At 50.6% G+C, this 25,209-nt stretch overlaps 1 protein-coding gene across 1 annotated transcript; it reads right to left on the bottom strand.

Annotated features, from left to right (window-relative positions):
- Positions 1-227: 227 nt before the first annotated feature.
- On the bottom strand, positions 228-22,447 carry SCD (stearoyl-CoA desaturase). The gene is made up of 6 exons (XM_082311155.1): positions 22,223-22,447; positions 18,140-18,425; positions 10,341-10,471; positions 6,696-6,901; positions 5,190-5,422; positions 228-3,988 (listed from the first exon to the last, which is right to left on the bottom strand). Exons 1-6 carry the CDS (start codon positions 22,247-22,249, stop codon positions 3,789-3,791), a joined length of 1,083 nt encoding a protein of 360 aa, XP_082167281.1. The 5' UTR covers positions 22,250-22,447; the 3' UTR covers positions 228-3,788.
- Between the last annotated feature and the right edge of the window lie 2,762 nt (positions 22,448-25,209).

Here is a 25,209-nt window from a genome sequence, read left to right as displayed (position 1 = left end):
GAGTATGAAAGCCATTATAATCCGCCCATTCATGGTGCTTAAAGAGCCAGAGGTTTTTTCCCTGGTTCTCCTGGAAGGCAGGAAGGTTTGGAAACGGCAACGCGTAGCGTTCTCCATCCTGATGGGCTGTCGTGTGCTTTACCGAGCCCAGCCCACCATGTCATCAGTTCAACAAGCTTTAAAGTAACATTTTTATTATGAACAAATAAAATTTCAGATCAGCACAACCAGATGTCTGTTTCCATATTAGTAGAAATTATTTCAAAAAGGTTTTTTTCTTTTCCAGTACACAAAACAGAGATACTACTATGCAGAAACCCCTAAGCTGTGAAAAATCGTATCCTACTCACATTTCAACAGTGACAGAGCTTAGACAATGTGCAGATTCAACTTTCCAATCCTTCCCTGAACACCCAACACTTGGACATCTGCTCTTCACAATACCAGCGGGGCTGGGAACGGTTTTGGAAAACAAACCAGTCCATGCTTATGCCAGCAGTGGTGTGCAGGTGGTACATACGCCACCCTCCTCTGCGCTCGGGCGGTTGGCAGCGAGCCTCACCACACCACGTAACCCCCTGTTACAGATAGGGAAACTGAGGCACAGAGAGTTTTTAAGTGACTTTGTCCCAAATCACGCAGTGAGCGAGTAGCTAAGCCACGAACAGGTTGCAGGAGAACAGCTGCTCTAGCCTCGAGGTCCCACTGCTGCCTTCTCTGCTTCCACCTCTCACAAACTCATTTAAGCTAAACATACAGACGACGCGTCCAGGATACAAACATGCCACCAAAAATATATATATATATTTATAGTTGTGTGTGTATATATATATATATATCTCAAACAAAGTTCTACTTGAAGCATTGTATCTGTTTCTTAACCTAACAAAAATCCTAACTCAAATACATTCAAATTCACCTGCACCCACAGTTCAATGTAGGCAATTAAATAATTAAGAAACCCCTCAAATGTTCATAATTCAAAAAAAAAAAAAACCAACAAAAAAACCCAGCAAATAGCTGTCAATACTCCTATGTATATTAAAGAAAGATTTAAGGCACCCAGAGATATTTGCCAATCTACCTTTAAAGTGACTGGGCAAACACCAGGACTGTTTGGTTACTGCTCCTCAGCTTCCACTCTAATTCCAGATTCTGGACCCAAATCAGCACTTGAAATTTGAAAGGAACCCTTGATGTCAAACCCTGCTTCTCTGCTGAGAGGATGTGAAATATTGCAGCATGTCACGGCACGCTTCTCTACCGGAGGGTATGTCACACAACATGCTAAGGGCACCAGGAGCAAGGAAAGCATTCTCCTCACCTTCTCCCCTCCCCACACGCCCTTCAAATTACTGGCTGGAGACAATTCATCCTCTCTGGAGACTTCCATTAGTTCAGAAGGGTTTAGATTAGAGCAGAGTCAGCCCACAATTACAGAGCTCACAATGTTTCTCTTTTTTTGAGGGCTTTTTTTTTTTTTTTTTTTTTTTTTAAATGGTAGGATACAATTCTAGCCACAGCCCCTTTGCCCCAGCCAGCCCCCAGGCAGTCATGAGCCTTGGAGCACTAAGGATGCTGTCTCCTGACACCATGAGCTGAAGGGCTCCCTGCTTCGTTCCTCCTTGTTGTACCTCTCGGATGGAGACCACGTTGCTCCTGATGGCTCAAAACCTTGAAGGGTCCCATTGCTGAGCAATAACAAGGTGTTGGCAGGGAGGGAAAGGAGAGGAGGACTTCTCTTCTGAGTAACAAGCGTCCTCTTGTTAAGAAGAACATCAGAAGGCTGTCCTGGCTCCTGGTGAGTTTCGCAGCAGCAGGAGCAAGCAAAGCTGCAGAGACTTGCTCCCGTGAAGCTAGCCTGGCTGCTACGTGGCAGAGCTGAGGCGAGGAAGTTGGCATCTGCTCTGTCTCTGCCAAACCTGGCCTGCCTGAATAAGGGAGATGTGGCAAACCCCACTCCAGCATCACCTTGTTCTGGCCACCTCTTGTGCTTTCCTCCAGCTCCATTTGATGCATTTAAGCAACAAAAACAATACTATTGCTACAACTAATAATAATAATAAAAATTAATAATAATGGGGAGAATTAAGGGGGGGAAAAAAAGCACATTCAGTCCAGTGAGGGGCTCGGGCCCATGATGCCCAGAACCTAACCCACCGTCTGAACTCAAGCTGCGGTCTCTGCAACTTGCAGGAAACAACACGCACAAGGACTTCTGTCCTCCAGCACACCCTCCAGCTGCGTGCCCACATCGGCTCAGTGATATAACTGACCTTTCCGCAGGCTCAGCCGCCCTCGCTGCCTGCCGCGCCGGCAAAGGAGCGAGGTGGCAAGATGGCTTGCCGAGGGGGCTGGGAGGCAAGCTAAGGGACTAACAAGGAGCTGCTTTCACCTCTCCTTCCTGCTCCCTCAGGAGTGCCTCCCAGTCCCTCAGAGGAGCAGGGAATTGCAAACCACCCCAGTGGACCCTGGGCAGGAAAGCCTGGAGGTGGCCCACACTGGCAGCAGGGTCTTGTGTCAGAGGTCTTGACTCCCTCCCTCAAGGCCCCTGTGCTGCCTGGCCCCACATTGGTGTTTCTCAGGCACTTGTTAATCGACCGAGAGGAGCCCATGAGGAGGGGGAGGCCTGCTCCAGCAGACACCCCCACCCCTCCCTACGCCAGCAAGCGCTCCCTTGCACAGGGACGGACACCAGGACATCCGCCTGCCACCCAGCGGGGACCCTGTTCCTCCAGCACATAAAGCAGCTTAACTCAGTGGTGGAGCGTTGGTTTACATCCTTCTCCCCCTCTCCATTTTGGCAAAGTCCCATTTGCGGGCAAAAATCTTGGTGGCGGCGGCAGCAAACAAAACCACCCTGGGTCGGTGCTGCACCACGGCAGCCACCAGCACACCCCTGCGTCTGTCCCCCTCCTTGCTGTGGCTCTCCAAAGGGGCCACAGAGCCTGGAGCCAGGCTCTGCCTTCAGTCCCTGGTGGCATGGGACACAGCGGGCAGTGCACGGAGGGAGGCTGTGACACCAGAGGAAGGAGGTAATAAGGCCACCAAGGCTCCCCCTCCAGTGCTCACCACCAGACCCCCCTGCCCACCAGTGGACCTGGCTGGAGCTCTGAGAGAGTCTGGGGGCTCTCCTCTCCCCAGCCAGAGAGGCTGTGTGGTGGGGATGGGGGGAGAACACTTCCCAAGAGACATCTTGGAAATAGACAACTCTTTCCGATGGCAAGGGAAGGGGATGGGGCTGCTTTTCCCAGGGAGAGCAGTTTAGCCATGCCACATGTGTCAGCAGCCCTTGAGAAAGGAGGAGGGACAGAGGAAGGAGTTTTGGGGGAAAGGTGGTGGGGAGAGGGTCACTGACTTTGGCTCAACTTTTCAGTTGACTGGTACAGGCTTCCCTTAACTCCATGGTATGCAGCCGGCTGTGATCGGCCTCCCTGGGCTGCTTCCTACCGGCTCCTCTGCCAGGGAGAGACTGGGACGACGTAAAGCAGGAGACGGGGTAGAGGGGCTAGAGAGAAAGAACGGAAAGGAAAAGGAGAGGAGGGAAAGGGATGGCCTTGCGTTATAAAGGCAGAGTCCTAGATCTTAAATACATCATGTAAAATACAGCATGGGAGGGGGGTTAAAACTCATTATCATTATCTTAAGCAAACTGGTAACATTATTCAGTAGTTAGTAAACAGAACATTAAACCTTTGTCCAGCGTGTTCAGAGGGGTCAGGAAGGGAGAAAGGGAGAAAAAAGGAGGAAGGAGAGGTGTGGATGTGTGTGTGAAGAGGAGCAGGAACTCAGCCACTCTTGTGACTCCCATCTCCAGTCCGCATTTTCCGAGCCAGGATGACCTCCTTGGAGACCTTCTTGCGATCGCTGGCCAGCCCCAGGAGGCACATGAGGTCGATGAAGGCTGTGGTTAAGTTGAAGCGCCAGCCAAACTCACTGGTGGAGTAGTCATAGGGGAAGGTGTGGTGGTAGTTGTGGAAGCCTTCTCCTGCAAAACATGACCAGGGAGAGGATGTTGCAGAGCTCTAGGTGATGGCCCCTTCCTCTTGGCCCACATTCCTGAAACAGGCTCTGGATTGAGTCCAGGCTCCTCTCTCCTCTCAGCCCAATTTCACCTCTCTGCAATCTACCCCATCTCATTTGGGCATGGTCCAGCGTGCCCGGGCTGGCCCAAATGAGGCATTGACAGTCATAGAGGACCTGTGGTGCTTTAGAGGAAAACAAGAATGTGGCAAGGAACTGAGAAAGGCTCTGGCTCACAGACCTAATGGCTTTTCCTCTGCCACCATGAGAAACCTTCTAGTATTGGTTCAGTTACCAGCTAGATCTGCAGTGAGTCCCCAACAAGCCAGGCCAATCAATACCCCTATATCACTGGCAGTCCTAATGCCAAATCCAAAGGGCATTTCCAGATGACAATAAAACAGACAGACTTCTACTAAGTGATCTAGCCCAGTCAGCAACTCTCTGCTCCAGAGACTGTCAAGGCTGGCTTCAGTGCTCACCCCTTCGATGACATCACCTGGACTCCTGCTCCTATCCCCTGAGTCTCTACGGTTCAAATCCCTCCCTATGAAAAATCCAGGAGCAGGTCCTTCAGTGGTGGAAATCAGTGCAGCCCCAGTGGTGTACACTGATGCAAACCAGCTGAGGATTTGGGCTTTGGAGAACAGATCAGGGCAAATGCTGAACCTGGGATGTACTTTCCTAGGTCCCCAAAATTTCAGGGAAATCCACACGATGATCTGGCTTGTCTCATTCTCAAGTACCCCCAAAAATCACCAGCTGCACTGAGAACATGTCCAAATGTGCATCTGCTGCTTTTCAAATTGACAAATCTAAGACAGATAAGCAGAGACTGCTGCACACTTTTTTCAGTCTCGTGAATGGGGCAGGGAAACCTTTGAGCAGGCTAAATAAAATATTGCTATTGAGATAAAGAGGTGCTGCTAAGTGTAGCAGAGCCCTTTCCAGCTTGGAGAGAGGCTGGTGGGAGCTGATAACCCTACTGCCCTTATGTACTCAATGGCCAGCCTGGTAAACACACCCAGATGCAAAGGCTGGAGGGGAAGGGTGCAGGAGGAAATGGGGACACCTGGATTCAGAGAAATTCCCAGAAGCTGCAGCCCTCAGGGGCAGTTCCCGCTTTACAGTCTACCAGCAGCAAAAGACACGGATGCTGAACATACCTAGGGCCCCCAGGCTGACCAGGGGGTTCTCCCGTGGGTTGATGTTCTGATCATATGGCCGGTTGCCAAACATGTGAGCAGCACTGTTCACTAACCAAGTGGCATTGAGCCCTATGGTGTAGCGCAGGATGGCTGGAATGAAGAAGCTGATGATGATGGATTCGTCCCAGAAGTACCAGGGCACTACAGTGGGCAGCGTGAAGCACAGCAACACCACCGAGGGCTTGTAGTATCTGGAAAGGAAGGGACCATGGGGAAAGCACTCAGTGGCAGAGGCAGGACAGGAAGGGCTGGTTCAGTCCTCCCTTTGGAGGATTCACACTCAGCTTTACAGGGAAAATCAAGTGCAGAAATGCCTCACCTCTGAGCCCTGCATCATTTGCCCTGGATGTGCAGAAGCCATTCCTGGAGACTCTCAAGTCTTATCACTGGGCAAGAAACTCAAACTAAAGTCCTGCTGTCCTTGTCTCAGTGTCTTTTGTGCACAAAGCAATGTTCCCATCACCATGAATCCAGACACCAGCTGCTGCTTTTGGCCTCATCTTCCATTTGCTTCTCAGCTCTGTTGGTCCCCATAAAGTCAACCCCATGCTTGCTGAGTCCCATAGAAGGTCCCTTCTCCAGCTCTGGCCCAGTGCTGCAACTCCTCCTTGCAGACTTGGCCCTGCCTACCAATACACCCCACCAACAAGTGCAAGCAAGGGACACTTGTGCCATCAAACAGATGAGCATGTGGGGTCTCTCGCACTGGAGGGGTGGGAGTAGAGGAAGCCGAACCACTGATGACCCACAAGAAAAATCCCAGCCACAAAAAGGAGGGAAGACATAAAACTTGCTTGGTTCATCTGGGACTGAGCTAGAGAACTCCCAAATCAGGGTGGTTACTATATGGGTTCAGTCCCCCATCTCTGCAGCCATGGTGACAGGCTTGTCTCCTCTCGGGATCAGCCCGAGACAGCTGAGAGATACCCCATCCAAGAGACACCAGTGAATCAAGACTGTCCTTCCCAGCGACTGCCTCTCATGATCCCATTTTCAACTCCTCTTTCACCACACTGTTTCCAGGAGACTGATGGGAGAGGGGCAGAGGCATGGCCTGGAAGGTGTACCACAACATCTCCAAGGACGACCTGGAGGCACCTGCGGGTGGGCTCTGGGCCAGCCAAAGCAGCAGCTGGGCTGTGGGCAGGCAGGCATGGAGGTGCTTCGCTGTGGGAAGCTCAGCCCGCCGCTGGCAAGATGCTATACGGTAAGCAGGACAGAAAGAGGTGTGGGAGGGCTGGAGGTAGCACTAGCTCCTAAATACTTCCTATAGGAGAGGCACAGCTCATTTCTCACAGGGTTCATCCCACAGCAAAGCCTTGGACAGACCAAAGACTCGCATTTCTCACATGATGCCCTCAATCCCTTCATGATCCATCAAAGGTGCTTGGGGTCCCCAGCCCATTTGCCGAGTCCCTGCTCCATCCCACATGGCTCTGTGCTGGGGCTGACCTCACTACTCACCTCCGCTGGAACATCACCACTTTGTCAGCCTTTATGTCGCTCAGGTCCAGCTTCTGGCCCTTCTCTATGACGTCCGGGTGCTTGCGCACCAGCAGCCAGCCAATGTGGGAGAAGAAGAAGCCTCGCATGGCATTGTGAGGGTCCGCATCTGTCTCGGAGAACTTGTGATGGACACGGTGGTCCCGGACCCACTCGTAGATGTCATTCTGCAAGGCAACAGGAGTGCAGACTTAGGGCCAGGGCTGGAGATGTTCCCTTCAAATTAACAAAAGGGCCTAAAATATTTAGACACCTAAATCCCATTGACCTGAACTCATATCAGTCATTTTATCTTTCTTTAGAGTTTGGGGGTTTTGGCTTTTAAAATAGAGGTTGGATCTTCTTTGCTCAACCACTTTAATTTTCTTCGAAATCTGCTTCTTTGGTGGGCCGCCTTCTCTTTTTTTTAATTGGTTACCTTTAGGCTTTGGTTTGCACATCTTCTACAGCATCACAGGCTCTGATTGGTCAGCTTGTTCCCTCACCCCTGCAATAGCCAGCCCTCATTGGCCAGTTGGTGCCTCCTCCCTCACACGCTCAGCTCTTGTTGGTCACTTGTCCCCATCCCTACGTGGTGCCAGCTGGGATTGATCAACCTGCCCCTTCCCTCTGCCCTGACATTTTCCATGGGTCAACTTGCCTTGTTTTCCTGGGATTGCCAAATCAGATCTGTTTAACTTGGGGTCGAGTTTTTTAATTTTTTTTTTCTTGGAAATAAAATGGTCTTAAAACGAAGGCCCGTCTTTAGAAATAGAATAAACGCACCATTTCAATGACAATTATAAAAAATACCCCCCTTCAGCCCCATAACCATTCCATTCAAGCTGCAAAATCAATATCGCTTGGAAAATGTCAAAGCTTTCATCACTTGTATTAAGAAGTGATTGTTTTGGCTACTTTTAAGAATAGATTTTAATCAGCCTGTACTCATTCCCTTACACCAAGATTTTGATGTGCTTAAAGCCATGTATTACACCATCCTAGAAAACATGCAACAGAGATCCAAGCACGCCTCTATTGCCTGTATTACACAAGATGGTCCTTAATCTCATAAGTACATAAGATTTTTCCTCAAAACACCTTGAAGGCAGGGAAGCATCATCATCATCCCTATTTCTTGCCTGGAAAGACCAAGTGACTTATTCACACAGGGAGACTGTAGCAGAGACACAAATCCTCAAGCCCCTCTCAAGTGCTGTAACCACTCCTCCTTCAACTGAGATAAAATGATTTACCTGTGTGCCATGCAATAAGGCAATGATAGACATGGGCCAGGATTCAACTCTTGCTTGTTTCCAAATACTGGGAACTGCTGCCTTCCTTCCAGCCAGATCCTGAGCACCTCCAATTATCACCAGCCCTCACTGATATTAGCCAGAGCTTGGTCACTCAGCATCCCCTCAGAAAAGGGTGGCCCAGCAGCCTTCCCTATCCAGTAAGCAGAGAAGCACAGCCAGTACCTATGCTGGAAATGTTTCACCTGTGACCCAAAGTCTCTCTCACATCCCAGACCCTACACAGCATCATGTAATGTGAGAAATCCCAGCCTGAAAGCTGACGGACAGCTTGGGTTTATACATCTGGGGAGTCTTTCCCTGTCTCCTGGAAATCCTTCTGCTGGAGGTATGAGGCACAAGTTTGAAAAGGCCAAAGTACCCCAGCCAGAGCACCTCATCCACCATACCCTGTGCACAAACACAAATCAGGGGCCTCAAAGTTGAAGAGTCAGAATCTTGACCCAAACTTTAGCACATATCTTTTTTACAGATCTTATTTTGGGACCACCTCTCAACTGCAACCTTGTCTGAAAATCATGGCTTTCTGACAGCAGCAGGCAAAGCCTGGGAGAACACCTCCTTCCTTGGGAGTTTGCAGCTACAGGCTATAACCAGGAGAGCTTCTGCTGTGCTGCAGCTGCCTGGTCTTGCAGGTGGAGGAGCAACTAGGGGCAGAATTCCCAAATTCCCTGAAATCACAAGCCATAGGTCTCTGAGCAGCCAACAGGCATTTTCTGGAGGACCTTGGATAAGATAATCGATAGTCTTCTCTGGCCTTAAAAGTTACGAGTCTGATCTTAGAGCTGCTGCCACTAACAGGAATGAGGTAAACTGAAAATAAACCTTCTCTTGGTCTCTTTGAAAGTAACTATTAAAAAAAAAAGAAATCCATGGGGAATGGTACTGAATTTTCAGTAAAACTTTGGATTAGTTTCTATTGAAGCTGAAATATCTGTCTGTCTCTCATCTTTGTCTATTCCTATCCCCTACAGCAATAGCTCAGCAAATTCTTTCCCCCTCTGCCCTATAACCCTGTGAAAGATGGTCTTTGTGTGGGACTAGCCAATACACAGCAATGCATCCAATTCCTTGCTGAGTGCTGGACCAGTAGCTGGAATCAGCAGCTTGGTCCTTCCTCTTCCTCATGAAAGACTCTTGTTTGGTACTAACAGAGAATAGGAAAGTGAATCGTGTTTTAGAAACGCTGAAAAAAAACATCCCCACCCTGTTCTGATTACATGTCAATGAAGTGATACCTTCTACGGCTGCACAGAGGGGAAAGGGAGATAATGTCTCTAAAATACCTGGTCCACTTCGGCTTTACCCTTCCCCCATATCTCAAATGGAGAATTACTTAGGGGTACAGCACTGATACTTTTGTTTACCTTCTTCTGGCAGAAAGTGCTGCACCCTGCCAGCCTCCTGAGTTCTTCCTACATGTGAGCAAGCCTGCACGAAGTCCCTTCAAGTACAGTTGGAGGACAGAGTGCCATTAGAGCTGCCTCGCAGCAGCAAACCCGAGAGACCACCAGAATTTTTCTGTGCCATGCCAATCTGGGTTTTCACTCTAACTTCTTCTAAAGGGCCATCTCTGCTACTTTCTACAGTCCCTAAGGACTGCCTGGTTTGTTTTCTTTGTGGACTGTGAAGTGCTCTAGTGAGTGGTTAGGCAATACCCTGAGGTGCTTATCAGCTGCTTGCAGTCACCTGTGCCACTCTCAATGGTCCCAACCCTTCTTTCCTTGAAACATCACTGACCTAGGATGACTCTCTGGAAGCCAGTGGTGTGACTTATAACAGGGTTATTCCTAAACATCACTCTTCTGAACCAGAGAAGCATCCCCCTAACTGCATCATTTCAACAAGTTCTTGGTCTTTCTGCAGCAGCAAATTCCACAGCCTGACTCCCTGGGCTGTGCAGATGTCTCCCCCCTTATCAGCTGTGCAGCAAGAGGAGGGTGAGGCAACCCGAACACCAGGAGAGCACTTAGCACTTACACACCTCTTTCACAGGACCTGGAGCAAGTGTAGGGAGACCACACCTCGAGGGAAGGGTACATTCCTGCTTTGGAGAGCTTTCCTACCCCTGGTCTTGGCCAATAGTCCTCTCCCCACCTGATTCACCTCAGAGTCATCCTCTGACGAGACAAGGTGAAGACAATGAGATGGACTCTAGTACCGCAGTCTTAGATAGAAAGGGCAGGTTGTTTCCTAACAAGAGGTAGTAGGAGGGAGGAACCTCTCCATCAGCTTGTGCCCCATATCTGAGACAGGGATTCAGGGGAGCACTTCCTTCTGAGGACCAGTGGTACATTGAGGAGGTGCTTACCTGGAAGGCCACGGAGTTTGCAATAGTCAAAAAGATCCTCAGTGGCAGCGTGGCTTTGTAGGACCGATGGCTCCAGAGGCGGTGAGATCCAGCTGTTATCCCCAGAGCACTCACCAGGAAACACAGAACAGCTGGAGAGGAAAAGAAAGTGTTGGAGCAGTTAGAGCAAATCAGCCTGCAGCAAAGTTTCAGGCAGAGCAACACAAAGGCAGGCCTTTCCCCAAAGCTATATAAACAAGAGAGGAACCCATGGAGAGCACAGATTCGGGCAATAAAAATCAGTGTGAGAGTGCCCAAGCTACCACAGGCTTCCTAAGCAATGTGGGGCAAATGATTTCAGCTCTTCATCTCTGACAAGGGAGGAGGTTCCCCCTTACAAGACTTGTCACAAGGGCTGGGTCTTCAGCATAGTGCCGTCTGTCATGGTGCAGGATCATCAAAGTTGTATAAAGCGACTGCTTCCATATAGCCCTGTGATAACCTCTGCAGGTCACGAGGGAACAGCTTCCTCCTTTCCTCCCACCCTGAGTAATCAAGGGTCTTGCTTTCCTATCTCACCACTCTTCACTAAATTTCTTTTGCATTCTTTTCACCTAGAGGTGGCAGATGATCTTAGAGTTCTTTAGGGGGCCAGCCCAAGCGCAGGGTTAGGCTTCTCTTCTTCTCCCTGTCTGAGCAGAAGCTGGTCAAAGATCTAAGCTACCATCCCACTGAAGCCTGGGCTTCCCCTTCAGCTCCACCACTGACTGAAAATCTGCCCAGAGGCTCCTGTTCCCAGGGTCTTTTTGATCCCCCCCCCTCTGCTCAGCTCCTACACCATTTATGGAAGGAAACTCCAAAGCCAACAACTCATTGCAAGTCGTGCCCGCAGCAGAGGCAGATGCTGCTGGGCCCAGTTGCGCTTCGAGGCTGCTTCATGTGTTCCCACTCCACACAGGTCAGAAGGAATTCCTTGGCCCTCCGGCAGCTAGTAAAAAACAACATCCCTCTCCCTCTGGATCATGTGTTTATGCCTGCCCTGGTCTGTGTGTTCCCACATGTCCTCCTGGGACCTCTGGAATTTAACCTGGGTTGCAGCATCTGGTCATAGAACTAAAATGAAGAAAAGACCCCAGTAGGGTCATAGCAGCATTACGCTAGGAAGCTGGGGATAAGAAGAAAATTGGATCTGAAAATTAACTCTTTCTCTAGGAAGGAAGGGTCAGGAAGTTGGGCAGAAAGACGGAGGGCATTCAATAGTTGGTTTGCCCTGCAAGCTGAGACACCGAGAGGGAAGACTGTGCATCTGTGCATAGGTCAACTGATCCACCTTCAGTCCCCTGGGGAAAGGGACACCTTCTTCCCAGTTCCCCAGGGGAAACTCTTTCCTTGGTATAAATTTGCAGATGTCAGCCAATTGGATCAATCATGAAAACAGCTCCTTATTCTTACACGTAACCCCGTGGATAGGAATCACTGGTATGCTTGATAATACCATTTAGTCCAGCCAAATGGCTCTAATCAAGCTTATTAGATACTCTGCCAGAAACTTGTCTGGAATCAGAGATCTGAGACACATTCAAAGCACGGTCGCCCTGTTGTTTCATTCAAAATAATCCAGGCTTTATTTCCTATCATCTCCTGCTCCCTCTTCCTTCTGTCACCTCCTTTTTGTTTTGCTACATTCCAAACCTAATCTCTTATCCACTAAAAGCTGGTCTCAGCTGATTTAACATCCTCTTCTGGCCCCTTAAACTTGCATGAACCCTCCTCACTCCCATCCCACTGTATAATAGCATCCTTCCCTGTCTGCTGATCTGACCATGACTTCCCATCTTCATCTTCTCCCTTGGCTTCCCCGCCTGCTGCTGAATGCAGTGCAAGCCTCGGACCAGCACACCTCTTCCTTGTGTCTCCTAGCACCATTGCGGTCTCTAGGAGGAGCCAAGCAGTCACTGGTCATAGCTGATTTATAGGGCGTGAAGAAGGATGAAAATGCATGCAAATGCAGCAGGGTCCGGCCTTTGCAAGAGACAATGGAGCTGAGCAAAGCTCACAAAGCTGGCCAAACCTGGAAGGGGAGAATGGAGCGATGCTGGAGCAGGGCGTTTGGCCTTACTGATAAGAAAGTACTTATGCTGGATGCCTTGAAGGTCTCACCCAGCCCCATAATGCTGACTTGAAAGTTATGAACTAGCTCATGACCAGTTCCCTGTTGGTTTTAGATTTTAAGACTCATTTTAATCAGTCACTATCCCCACAGATTCATAAGCAAGAAGAGCAAACCTTGAAAAAGCACCTAACACATGACTGATTTGCAGAACCTCTCTGGCCTCAGACACTGCAATAACAACAAAACCCGTTCCTGGATGTTTCAGACACTTCCTACTAGTGGCAGAAGTGTGACTCACCACCATTCTCCCTCGAACATAAGCTGCTATACCCTGCAAACCGCATTTTATAAAACCTCTGGGCAACTTTATACCTATGGTGCACACCTCAGTAGCTGAGGTAGATTTCCAAGGGTGACAAGCAGTTTATAGCAGAGCTGAGTGCAGCATCCAGGAGTCTGGATTTAACCTCCAACCTATACAGGCTCTATGAGAAACACCAGACAGGGAGTTTGTGGGAAAAAAATATCAGCTTGCAATGGATGTAGGGGGCAAATTGCTGGGGAAAGAGCCCAGTTCTCCACTGTGGGGCAAGTAGGCATGAGTTAACGGTGCACTGGGGACAGAAATGAACTTTGCAATCGTTCATGTTCTTCAATGGCACTAGAAAGTAAATGCCAAGTTAGGTGAGTACAAGCCCTATTTATAGCCCTGAGTTCAGGCTTCCCTCTCTAGCGAATCCTCACATGCCGACTGGGAATTTTTTGGTAAAAGAGGCCTCCAGGAAGATGACTCTGGCTGAGAACTGTGGTATTTAAGCTTTGCAAGAAGGAAGCCCATCTGTATCTCTTATACAGGCAGTTCTCAGAATTTGCCTGTGGATATCCCCCCCGGGAAAAAACGACACCAGCAATGAAGATGTATCAGCAAGCACAAGGAATCACAAAAGAGACATGGTGGGGACACCGACAGACCCAGAAACCAGACAACCCAGTACTTGCTTTCGGGTAGCCTTGACTGAAAGCTTTTGTTAAAAATTTGGAAGGGTACCCACTGCTTTCAGGCGGGGTATAGAACAGTCACGGCCTTCATCCAAAGCCCACGAACCTTGGCAGATCATGTTGACTTCTCTTGGAGCTGCATCCCAGGTCACTGCAACGGACACAACTCTCTAATTATACTCCTGTGCTGCCTTGCCTCTTGCCCATATATAGCAGATGTAGTTTACCTAAGGAGCAGACACTTTCTGTGGGAAAGGAGCTGATTCTCAGTCTACGCATACATGGCATCCAGCCCCACAGAAACCCAAACCCTACTTGGGGGCTATTATCTCCATCAGCCATGCCTAGGAGTTGTTGTGACAGTGACAGGATATGGACAATAAGATTGAAAAGCCTGGTGGAAAACAGAAGAATCCAGCACCCTAATGATTCAGAGGGTTCATCCCCACAAACAGGTACAATGATGATCATTGCATAGCCAGGGAATGAGCATCTCAAGGAAGGAAGAACAAAATGTCCTCCAAGATCGTCCACTAGGAATGAAATTGGAAAGAGAATTGAGAAGGTGAAATAAAGTAGCACAGATTTTCACAGGTGCCTTGTGAAGCTGCCCCAAACTGAAGGACTTAGGAACTCTCTCAGCTGAGGTTTCAAAGTCATCTTCCACACCATGCTTTGAAGTATTCAAGATCCAAAAGGTTGTCAGCTCACAGGTGACGTTCCCAATGACCCATTCAACTGGAACACAAAGAATTATGACCACTAGCAGTCATATGCACTCAGTGCTCCAAAAATGAAACCCAAAACATTCCGGATTCAGTCATGTCTATATGACTCATTAGCCTTTTACCTCTTCAGGGCCCAGATTCAGACCTCAAGTTAGGATGGGAAGCCAGGAATGTGCTAAAGGCATTGTCACCTGCAGTCAACACCAAGGATGTTTACATGAAGAGGTGTCCCTGCTCCAGCAGGTGTCCTTGAGCTTCTGCTCAGCACAAGGGAAAACTACAGTTTTAGACTGTTTCCTCCTTGCCTTCCATCCCCTGCTTGCCAGGTGGGTCATGCTATTCTCAGGAGAAAGATACAAAGAGCAAGGAAACGTGTGCAGGCTGCATAAGGGGAACAGTGTTTAGGAGGAGCAATATGAGCTATTGTTGCTAAAACCTAACTTCCCTATCTGGCAAAATCAGAAGTTCCCCTCCACGCTCGGAGGAGAAGCATGCCACCTGCTAGTTAAGCCTGGAGAGGACACCAAGTGGGGAGGTGTTGCCAGCAGCAGTCTTGATGGGAAAGTAACAAAAAACTGCTGTAAACATTTTGCTGGACACATCCCTGGGGGTAGTACTGGCTGAGATTTTCAGGCTGTCAGAATTGCCTAAATTATCCAGCAAGATTCTCCTTGGTCCAAAGCAGGAGCATCAAGAAATGGTATCAACCCATGTTGCTGCCACCGCTGGCACTGCAGGGAGCTGAGGTATTGTCAGAGCACCACATCAAGAGGAACCGTCACTGTTTTACAGACATTGTTGGCCAGGCCAGCAGGGGTTAACACAAATATCATCAGTCTGCTGCACCGAAGGGCCAGGAAGACAACCTGTAAATCATGTTTCCAGGGAGGCTCAGAGCAGCTAGAGGAGAAACTGTCAATGACCTTTGCATCCTGGCCTTCCAGACTCAACCTCTATGCCGTTTGGCAAATGATGTGAAATCTGCCCATGATCCCTGAAAAGACTATGTGCAAGACTTTGTCAAGTGCAGTGGAGAAGACAGTAAATAAAAGGGGAGCTGGCTAGAAAGCCATAGTGCTGGAAGGGCTTGGAGAGCTCTCATTATGGTGAGCTCTCACCTGATCAACAACCCCAGCTCGTTCTAGGAAGCTCTGTACCAGAAAGAGATCAGGGGATACAATGCACACAGCAACGCAGAACAGCAAACAATGATGAAGGCAGGGCTGGAGAGCTTGAGAGACAAAGAGGAATTAGCACACAGAGAAATGAAAACAAAAGAGGACACAGTCACCAATATAACTGGTTTCAGAGGGACAGGAACATCAAGGAGACAGTGGCCTGGATAAAGAGGGTATAAGCAGGGGATTGCTCCTTATAATAAAACACAGAAGGTATATCAGCTACCAGGCACCACAGCTGCCTGTAGCATCGCAGCAGAGAACATCTGGGACCATGTTAATTTTATATTATATGTACACAGCCTAAGGAAGGAATGATCTGAAAAACAAACAAACAAAGAAACAAGCTGGGGTTTTTACCCCAGCAGCTCCAGAACTACTGCTGGGAGAGCTGCTCTGCCATGAGCCCATGGTGAATTGCCAAGAGCAACACAAGTCTCTGCTGCTCTGTCCTTGTGTGTAAAATGGGAACTGTAGTCCTCTCCTTGCTACCAGGGGGTGCTGGGAAAATAACAGCAAGTCACTGAGATGACAGCCACAGATGCCTTGTATGTGGTAAAGAAAGGTATGAACTGAGAAAAGGGCAATGCAAGGAGCAAGGAGCCTTGCTGAGAAGCCAGACCTGTGGAGGATCAGAGTATCCCAGCTCTGGTCAGCACTGGAGGAGAATGGATTGTAGGGGAAAGCTCTGACTTGCCTGCAGGGTGCAGGGAAGGGTGGTCCTTTCCCAGAACAAGTGCCAGGGATGCAGGACAGGGAGCTCTGTGGAACTACTCCAGCTTTGGTAATGCGGGATGGATCTTCAGCCAGTCCAAAACAGTGCAGTTCCCCCAAACTCCGTGTCCTTCTCGCACTCCTAGAGCATGTCACTCCAGAAGACACCGAGGAATCTCACAGTGCCTCACAGTGGCAGGAGAGCAACTGGCACTTCGCATCGGAGTTGGCTGAGGAAGGGGAGGGACTGGCATCAGGTAAAAAGCAAGGCAGATTCCCACAAAACGCCATAGGATGCCATACAGACGTCCTGAACAGGCACGTGTTTGCAGAGACACTGCCTCAGAGACCATTTTGGGGTAAGGTGGGGCTTGGCAGAATGCAAAGCAGCATTAATGTTCTGGATCAAGATGCTCAAGCCCACTTACTTATCTCAGGGGAGCTCAAGGGAGAAAGGCTGGATGGATTTGGAAATCACAGTGCATCTCAGCAGCTTGAAATGAAACCAGTAAACCCAACTCACCTTTTCCCTCCTCCTTCCCCAATGCGCTGAGGATATTTGGCTGGGGTTGGAGGATCCAGGCTGTCAGCTCAGTGAGTGAGAGGAGCCAGCGGCCCCTGCCAAGCCTCCAGCTGAGAGCCTGGGGAGAGGACACACAGAGCAGAACCGAGAGCCCTGAAACGCTCCTCCAAGGTCGTGCTGAGGCTGCATGTTCTGCCCAGCCCTGCAACCCCGGGGAAAAGCGCAGCCTGTCAGGCTTTCACAAGGGAAAGGCCCAGCAAAGTCTTTCATGATGTCCCCCTTGAAGGCCATGCTGGCTGCACAGGGAACACGTTGGTGCCTCTGCTTTTGCAGATGCTGTAGCCAGCCTCTGACTGAGTCCTGTGCCCTCCAGTGATGCTCATCCCCCAGGCCTCTGCCTGTGAGAAGCTGAGGTGGTCCAGGAGGGAAAGAGTCGGTCTGGCTGTCCAGGGAGCCATCTCTTTCCCAGTTCAGCTGTGATGCTTGCTGCTCACAGCCATTGGGAGGACAGACTTTGAGAGTGCGACAGACCAGGTGGATCTCTCCAGGGCCTGTCCACAGCTGGGTTGGCCAGGACCCTGCTCCCAGCCGAGCACTTTGCAGGAGCACTGCTGAAACAAAAAGCCATGCCAGCAGGTCTCAAATTAGACTCTCACTTTTTGTTTCAGGATGCTCTGTTTCACAGGAAGGCAGGGGCTGGATGCAATCTCTCGACCCACTGCGAGCCATTTGGCTTCTTGACTCCTCCAGGGGTCCACACAAAGGCTCGTGGAAAGCGAGGCTCCCCTGCAGCTTGGGCCCCAGGCCCAGCTGCCTTTCAAGCAGTCAAAGGAGAAGTTTGGTTCCTACCCAGGGCAAGGTCTCTGAGAAAGGGGAGCTTCGCCTAGCTACCTTCTGCTGGGTTGTGCTTTCCATTGGAATTCGCTGCCTGGAGAGATGCTTATTTATTTTTTGAAAGTTGTCAGGCTTAGTTCCGGGATGATGGGGGCTAATCTGTGCTTTTGTAAGAATGATAGAAGACCTGAGCTTCAGACTTAACTCGTGACTTTTATCTTCAGCACAACTGTATTTTGTCTCTTTCCCCTCACACACACACAGAGGCTCTGCAGGATTTATCCTCCCTTGGTAGGGACAGGAATGGTTCTTGTCTTTGGGCAGCAGCCTCATGCCAAATAATGCCCTGTACCTTGCCTCCCCAGCCACCCTTTGAAGTGCTCTTGCTAGCACCTTTCTTCCTAACTTTCTGGGACTGTCACAGTACTCCATCAAACATTTTCTGTGCTTCACCCCAGAAGCAGCTGCATATTCAGTTGTGGGCTACTTCCAAGCCCAATGCCTGTGAATCAAGTTTGCTCTTTAAGCAGCTAAGCAGTCCCCTGCCAAATCCTTCCCTCTCATGCATGACCTTACAAGAGACACTAGCAAGCCCTTCCACAGCTTCTTCTAATAGAAGACCTCCACTTCCTTCTTTCTCCTCCCTGAGTCTGTGGGCCTGGAGGAAAAAAAAATACCACCCAACAAACAAGCTTGCAGATGCCAAGAAACAAGTAGAGGAACATGCTTACCCCATGCCAATGTCTGGATCTTTGCAGAAGGTATCAGCACCAACCCGACTATGGCCCCTAGGTGCAGCAGGCTCATGAGGATGATATTCCTCCAGACGTATATCATGGGGGGCTTAGGGCCCTCCTTCTCCCGGTAGGTCTCATCAAAGATATCGTCTACCATGCCCCGGTCTCCTGCCAAGTCCTCGTGATTGAGTAACTCCTTCTCCATGACGGCATCCCCATTCCTGGTCACCCGGGAGGTGATGTTGCTGACCGTGGTGGTGCTGGAAGCGGAGGAGAACTCCTTGGAGAGGCAGCAAAGGACGTTTTCAAGAAAGGAAAAAGGGAAAACCAAACAAGAAGTTGGTGGTTACCAATGCAGGGAATTGAAACACAAACAGCTAGACTGGCAGTACCGAGACTTGCAGCCTGCAGTTTCCCTGGCAGGCTCCATTCTTTCAGCTGAGCCCTTAGCACCAAGAAGAGCCCGCTCTGGCCCCACAGAGTCATGGCCTGAGAGAGAGGGGGCCTGATCTTTCTGGGGAGAGGAGATGAATGGTAGACAGGGTGCAGAAAGTAAAGCAAAAGACTTCAAAGACAGGTTTTTTTCCACCAGCGGCTTTGTTAAGATCATTTGCAGGCTGCAAGGATTTTCATTTTCCTTCAGTTTTATTAGTAGGCGTTTTTAGGTGGGCTTGTGGTCTGGGCTTGTGCATAAGCAGACAACAATAAAGGAAATCTTGTGAATGAACAAAGAGGAGGGAGAGAAATACAGTCTGAAACACAGTTTTATTATAAATCATTGAGCTGCTCCTGATAGCCTGCCTTTTTGTGTCAACCCACTAGGGATCACTGGAGGAACACCAGGAGGATCCACAGGGGGATTCCTCTGGGGTGCCTCCTTATCTCCCCCTGCCTCACCTTCCAGGCTGGGACATGGCAAGACCAACACACTTGGAGATCAGCAGATGGAAGCAGTCAAGCGGTGTGTTTCCAGTTAGACATCCTATCCCATGGCTCCTGCTAAGCCTCTTATCCCTCTCCCGCTTTCCACCCACAGGCAAACTGAGGCACAGGAAGACAGTCCTCTGAGCCAAGGCCACCAGCATGCAGAGAGGAACTTTTAAGCAGCAAGTTGGCTCAGCCTGGCTCCCGGCTCCCTCCTGTAACCGTGACACAACATTCCCTCTGCACACGCTTATTTGCCCTGGCTGAGTGACAGCCTGCCTGATCAGGCATGCATGACGAAAGGAGCAGGCAGGACTGACCCTAATGAGACAGGTCATTGAACCCTGAATCACTGATTTCCATCTCCATCATGACAGCCACGTGCTTGCTGGTGCCCGCAGCCCTTTGTCAAGCCTGAGCCCAAGCACCCGACTGGGCTCGACTCCGGGGGTGCCAAGCACGTGGGATGCAAGTGGTAGGAGGGCACACTCCTCCCATCTCCTCACCTCCTGGGAACCTGCCCAAAGGACACGTCCCTCCGCTGTCGCCTCCACGTGTGAAGGGGCACTAAAGGTCAGCCGGCAGGAGTGGGAGAGCCAGGACCGTGGGAGGGAGCGTGGCCAAGCCGGGAAAGCTCCTTTCCCAATAGAAATCTCTCCTGAATTAACAGCAGATTCCCACCCAGGCACCCGGATTTGTAAAAGACCACCATCCTGCCATGGCCTAGTTTCCTGAGGGAGGCATTAAAATCAGGCCAGGCAGCTTACGTGGCCACCCCAACTCCTCCCTTTCCCAAGGGTAGAAACTAGAGGGTTACAGACATACCCTCCTACGGGGAGGAGCTGGCAAAGCTGACAGATTCCCCACGTTTCAGAAGTAAAATGATCTCTACAGAGGGAGCCCTCTAAGTTTTTCCTTCTGGAATCAAAGTTTAGAAAGGAAAAAACCTGGACACAAAGTATCCTGCTGCTTTCACTGAACCCAGGCAGCTGCTGAGCTCGGGACCGGTTCGTCTCCATCCACCCGCTACAGGCTGTCTCTGCCTGCTTTCCTAATTAATGTTTTGAGGGTAGGATACTCTGAGCTGCTGGAGAATTTAGAGGCAATCACCCCCCCAAAAGAGCCATGAGAAACATCTTCTAATCCAGAGCTTAGGCAAGGAAAAGTCCTGCCCATTCCAAAGCGTCAGGTATTCTCATCTGGCATTTTGGCAGGAAGGCACAATTTTCTTCCTTGGCTGGAAGACAATCTACCAAAAAGACCTAAGACTTGTCTATGCAGGAAAAATTCCCAACAGAGATCTGGTGGTATAATTAGACGGGTAACGCTCCCCATATGGACATGCTGCTTCCAGAGTAAGAATGTGGGGTTGGAGTTGCATTTTTCTCCTCTGCGATAGCTTATGTCACTGTCAAAGTTACACAGGGGCAGAGGAGGAGGAGGAGGAGGGAGAGCACAAAGGAAACAGCAGAGAGGAAAAAACCTCTTCTTCCAGAGCTGTAGTAGCCACATGAGGAATTTTACCAGCATACCTATGCTGCTGGAATTAGACTGATATAATCAAACTGGTCATTTCTCACATGTAAACTAACCTTAAATCAAAAGGGCTATAAAACAGTTGTGAAACACAGCTCCACCATTACAGACTTGGTGGGGGGAGCGTGGGGGAAGAAGGAGGGAGAGAGCGGGCAGCTATTTAGCTGGAGACCAGGGAAATGAGGAGGAAAGAAAGAGGATTTTTACCCTCTCATGGCCGTAGTGGTTCCTGCGGCTCCTACCAAGGAAAATGGGATGGGGATTGATCTGGGGTCTAGAGCTGAGAGGGGGAGGAGGCCAGCTAAATCATTTTCATGAGCTCTCCCTCATTTCTGAATGACTTTGCAACTCTCATCTGCAGAACAGATGTGTTTCCCCATCTCCACATCCCCCCCCCCATACCCTACCAGCATTGAACACGCCATAGGTGATCCTGGCACCCAGCCAGCTTATACAACCAACTGCAGCTCAAAGGCTCCCGTGCCGGGTTCAGCCTAGGGGCCCCAGGGCACTCCATCTCGGGTCCACTATATTTGAATATGCCCAACGTGACCCAGGGACAGGATTCTTTCCAGCCTCCAGGATATGCCCCAAAATATGTGCCAAGACCATGAAACGTGGTCTGAGCACACTGCCTTTGGCATCCATTTCAGGTGGGGAGAGGAGTTAGGTTCCTTACATTACAGCGTCCCTGGAAGGTCACAGCACCTGCACAAAAGGACCAGGGGAGACCCCGCGTGTTGGCGAGAGGCAAGAGAGCAGGACTGTGATTTACCTCCACTTCTCAGCATAGGCAGGAGTGGGAAGGATGAGAAGGCGAGAGCAGGAATACCAGAATTAGCCCCTGCCTCCCCTCGGGCAAAGGGTGGCTGCCAGGAGGGGCAAAAAATAAAAAATAAAATATCTAAAGATCCAACAGTTCTGCGTATCTTCCTGGTGCCGGGCTGTTATTCAGACCTTCTTATGCCAAAAATGGGCAGTCTCCCCATTGTATGTTTGCTTGGATCAGGCAATGCAGACACAGTCATTCATTTCATCTGGGCAGCTGGCCGCTTTCACCTTGCGTCTGTCCTAGAGACAGTCCCTGCTGCAACATTTGCCTTAGAAATGCTGTAAGTGAAAGCCCTTTCTTATATTAAAAAAAAAACTAAGAAAATAAAAAAAATCACAGTCTGAGCACTACCAAAACCCCCACGACCTCTTAGCACAAAAGACCTTCCTGAACAGCCCTTACTAGCATGCCTAGATGGATGTTTTTAAGATAAACCTGTATTTTATGCTCAGTCTGTCCGAAGGCATAGACTCCACGGGGAGATAGTCCTAGCGGCGTCGATCCCCGCTTCATTCACAGTCTCCCCATGAGCCTTAGGTGATGTCTTAAGTTAGCACCGAATGACTTCGCCTCATGACTGAGAAGTGGCGCAGAGAGGACGCGCACACACACATATGTGTGCATACGTGTCTGTGTGAGTGCACGGACACGCGTGGATGCCCAGACCTTTTATTCCCCAGACAGCAGCAGCGCAGCACTGCCGGAGCCGCGGAGATGAAGGAGGAAGGGGCGAGGGGAAGACAAAGCACCCGCACCCCCGGCCCCGCCGGCAGCCCCCCGCTTACCTCCTCCTGCAGCAAGTGCGCAGGCATGGGGCAGCCCTGTCTCTGCTCCTCGGCGGCGGTACGCGGGCGCGCAGGTCCCCGGCGGTGGCGGCGGGAGGAGGCTGGCACTTGTCGGCCCCTCGCCCGGCGAGCTGTGCGGCTCGGGGAGGCGGGCGCGGAGGTATTTAAGCGGGGCTGTTTGCTTGGCGGCTGGCGGGGCCGTGCTCTGCGCCCCGGCCTCCCGGTGACCCCCTGCCCGCGGCTGGGATGCGCGGGGTCAGCGCGGCGGGCGGTGACTCGCGGCGGGGGCCCGGCTCTCGGCGTGCCCGGGAGGGGAGGCGGGGCGGGGCGGGGCGGGCCGGGGGGCGGGAGGAAGGATGCTGAGGAAGAGGAGGATGACGAGGGCCAGGCTCTCTCATGATGCCTGGCTGCTTTTTTTTTTCCTTTCTTTTTTTTCTTTCCTCTTTTTTTTTTTTTTTTTTCCCTCCCCCTCGCCAGCCGATTGGCTGCGGGAAATTTGGTGCCACCTCGGCCTGCCCTCGCCATTGGCTGCCCGCAATCTGCTGTTCGCTCCCCGCGGCGCGCACCCTGCGCGCCCGCTGCTCCCTGCGCGCACGGCCCCGCGCACGGCCCCGCGCACGGCTCCGCGCACGCCGCGGGGAGCGCGGCCCGGCCCGGCCGCCGGCCTGCGCGGGGGGTGCTGCCGGGCCCCCGCGGGGCGCTGGCTCCCGGCCCCCCGCACCGCGCTCTCCGCCGCCGCGGGGGCTGCCCCGGGTGACACAAGAGGCGCCCGGCGGTGTCCGGGAGCGGCGGCGGAGCCCCGCGCCCCTTCCCCAGCCGGCTGCGGAGTGCGGCGGGGAAAGGAGGGGCTTCAGCGTCAAACATCTGCTCTGCGTGGGGGATCTGTATGGGGACCATTTTATATATATCTCTATGTATATGTAAATCATTCATCTCTGCAAAGAAAAGCACACCCACAACTGTATATCCGGATAAGCATGTATATCTGTGTAGGTGTTTATCTCGGTATGCAAAAACATTCTGGAAAATGTTGGCTGTAACGTTTTAAAAAGAATCCTGGCCATTTTCCCCAGAAAACAGTCCCTTTTGGCAGAGGGCGGAAGGAAAAAGGAGCAGCTCAGTTTGCTATCAGCTATTTTCCATAACAACCTCCTCGCTAGCCAGTAATGCCAGCAATAGGAAAATTCAAGCTCTATCCCCAGAAGACCTTCACCATTAAAAATGAAACAGGGGGCCCTTACAAATAAAACCTTGCTGGTGGCAGAGCCTGGAGGCAGCTCTCCTAACCCCACCGTGTGGTCACCGTGCCAGGCACCCTCAGCTGTTTACTAGTGAGGCGTGGGGTGCCCTAGCGCCATCACCCCAGCCAGAACCTGTTTTAGCTCCTTCTGCCACTCACGGTGTGTCCCATGTTCGATCTCTGTCCCCCACTGTCACATGAGTCATTCTAAGAGTGGAATAAGGATGTCAAAAAACATTTTGAAGTGTGACCACATCTCCTGGCACATGTCATGTCCAGGCAGCTATCCTGCAGTGATGGAGCTGACCACACAACATGCAGGCAGACAACCAAGATCTTGCAGAGTCCGTCCCTGGGCTGATCCTGCTCGGAGGCAGCGGGGCTGATTCAGTGGCAGCTGTTAAAAGTGAGCTGCACTGTATCACTGGAAGGGAAAAGTGACAATGAAAAATAACACTAGCCCAGTTGTCCTCTGGATTTAGAGGTGTCCAGCAAAGGGGGGGAAGTATGTCTCTCCTTTTTCATTTCACTGTGATGGATGAAGTGGTCTGAGAGGAGTCTGTGTTTTAGTTTTACATTAGGAACTCGAGGCTTGCCTCCTTTCTGAGATAGTGTTAAAACAGAGAGTCCAGGTCAGAAGATGTTCCTAGATGGTAAAAGCTGACATGAGTCAGAAAGGGAGTTGTAACCATCGCTTTTAGAACTCTCCATTAAATGTTTGGTTAACAACACTGAGGGTTACTGAACACTGGGGAGAAATGGCGTTTTAATTAAAGATTCTACCTACTTTCTATGTGAGTTTTGGAAGAGCTATAAACTGTGCTAAAAACTGCCTTAAGGAAATCCGACTCCTACTATTTCCAAAAGAAAAACAGAAAGGAAAAAAATAAAAAAAAGGTGGTACTTGTTGATTTTAAAAAATAATCTGCAGCTCATGCCACATGGGGAAAATAATCACAATGCCACGAACCAGGGGGAGAACTGGCAATGCTACCGGTGGGTGACAATGAGGCTTTTGGGGATTCAAGGTCTGCAGTTTTGCAGATACTCAGACCCACCAGAGCCCTTTCCTTTTCCACCGGTTTCTTTCCTCAGACGTGGAGCACAGCTAAGAGGGAACTTACCGGACAGCTAGACTTTGTCATCCTCTAAAATTAACACCATGTCTGGCTACTCCCACACAACAGGAATAAGTTTTCTGAATATGCCCCTGCCAAGTTATCCTGGGAGGTGACCATCACATTTTTTTCTTGTACAGAGGGAGAGACGGATCTTGACCATCGTCGGGGCTGTGCTCACCTGGCAGGTCTCAAGTCTTACACGCTAAGGACAGTCCCGAGGAAGGCCCTTCACAGCATAGTCAGCCTCTCCAGCTGGCATTTTGCTCACTTTTGAAACAGGTTGATGTTCCTGAATGTGTCCACGAGGTTCAGGCATTGACATCTTGGCAAGGTGTGCAGGGTAGTTGCTTTCCCAATGTTTAGATTGCGGCAGCTCCAGCCTTGCCTGTCAAAAGGCTTTTTGGCCCTTTGTGAGCTGGAGGCTTGGCTGCGCCGTGCCAGCCAGGCTTGCTCCCCTGGAGAGCTGCTGGTCGGGGTGATGGCCAGCACCCTGTGCACCCCTGACCCCACCACTGGGCCCTGCCCATCTGTCTCTGCTGCAGATGCCGGCCTCAGCTCTGCAGCTCAAGGCCTAAGACAAAAGGGGGGATCACTGGGCAGCACAGGTGGGAAACCAGAAATGTCTA

Source organism: Platalea leucorodia, assembly GCF_965183815.1.
Source record: "Platalea leucorodia genome assembly, chromosome: 4".
NCBI lineage: Eukaryota > Metazoa > Chordata > Aves > Pelecaniformes > Threskiornithidae > Platalea > Platalea leucorodia.
The sequence above is the reverse complement of the archived record's forward strand: the minus strand, read 5'-3'. Positions and strand labels throughout refer to the sequence as shown.

Excerpts from the sequence above, each read along its gene's own strand:
- SCD (XM_082311155.1), bottom strand. The coding sequence starts at position 22,249 with ATGCCTGCGCACTTGCTGCAGGAGGAG. Across the intron at positions 18,426-22,222 it reads CGCACTTGCTGCAGGAGGAG|GAGTTCTCCTCCGCTTCCAG; the intron begins GTAAGCGGGGGG and ends TGCCTCTCCAAG. Across the intron at positions 6,902-10,340 it reads CAAACTCCGTGGCCTTCCAG|AATGACATCTACGAGTGGGT; the intron begins GTAAGCACCTCC and ends GTTGCCTTGCAG.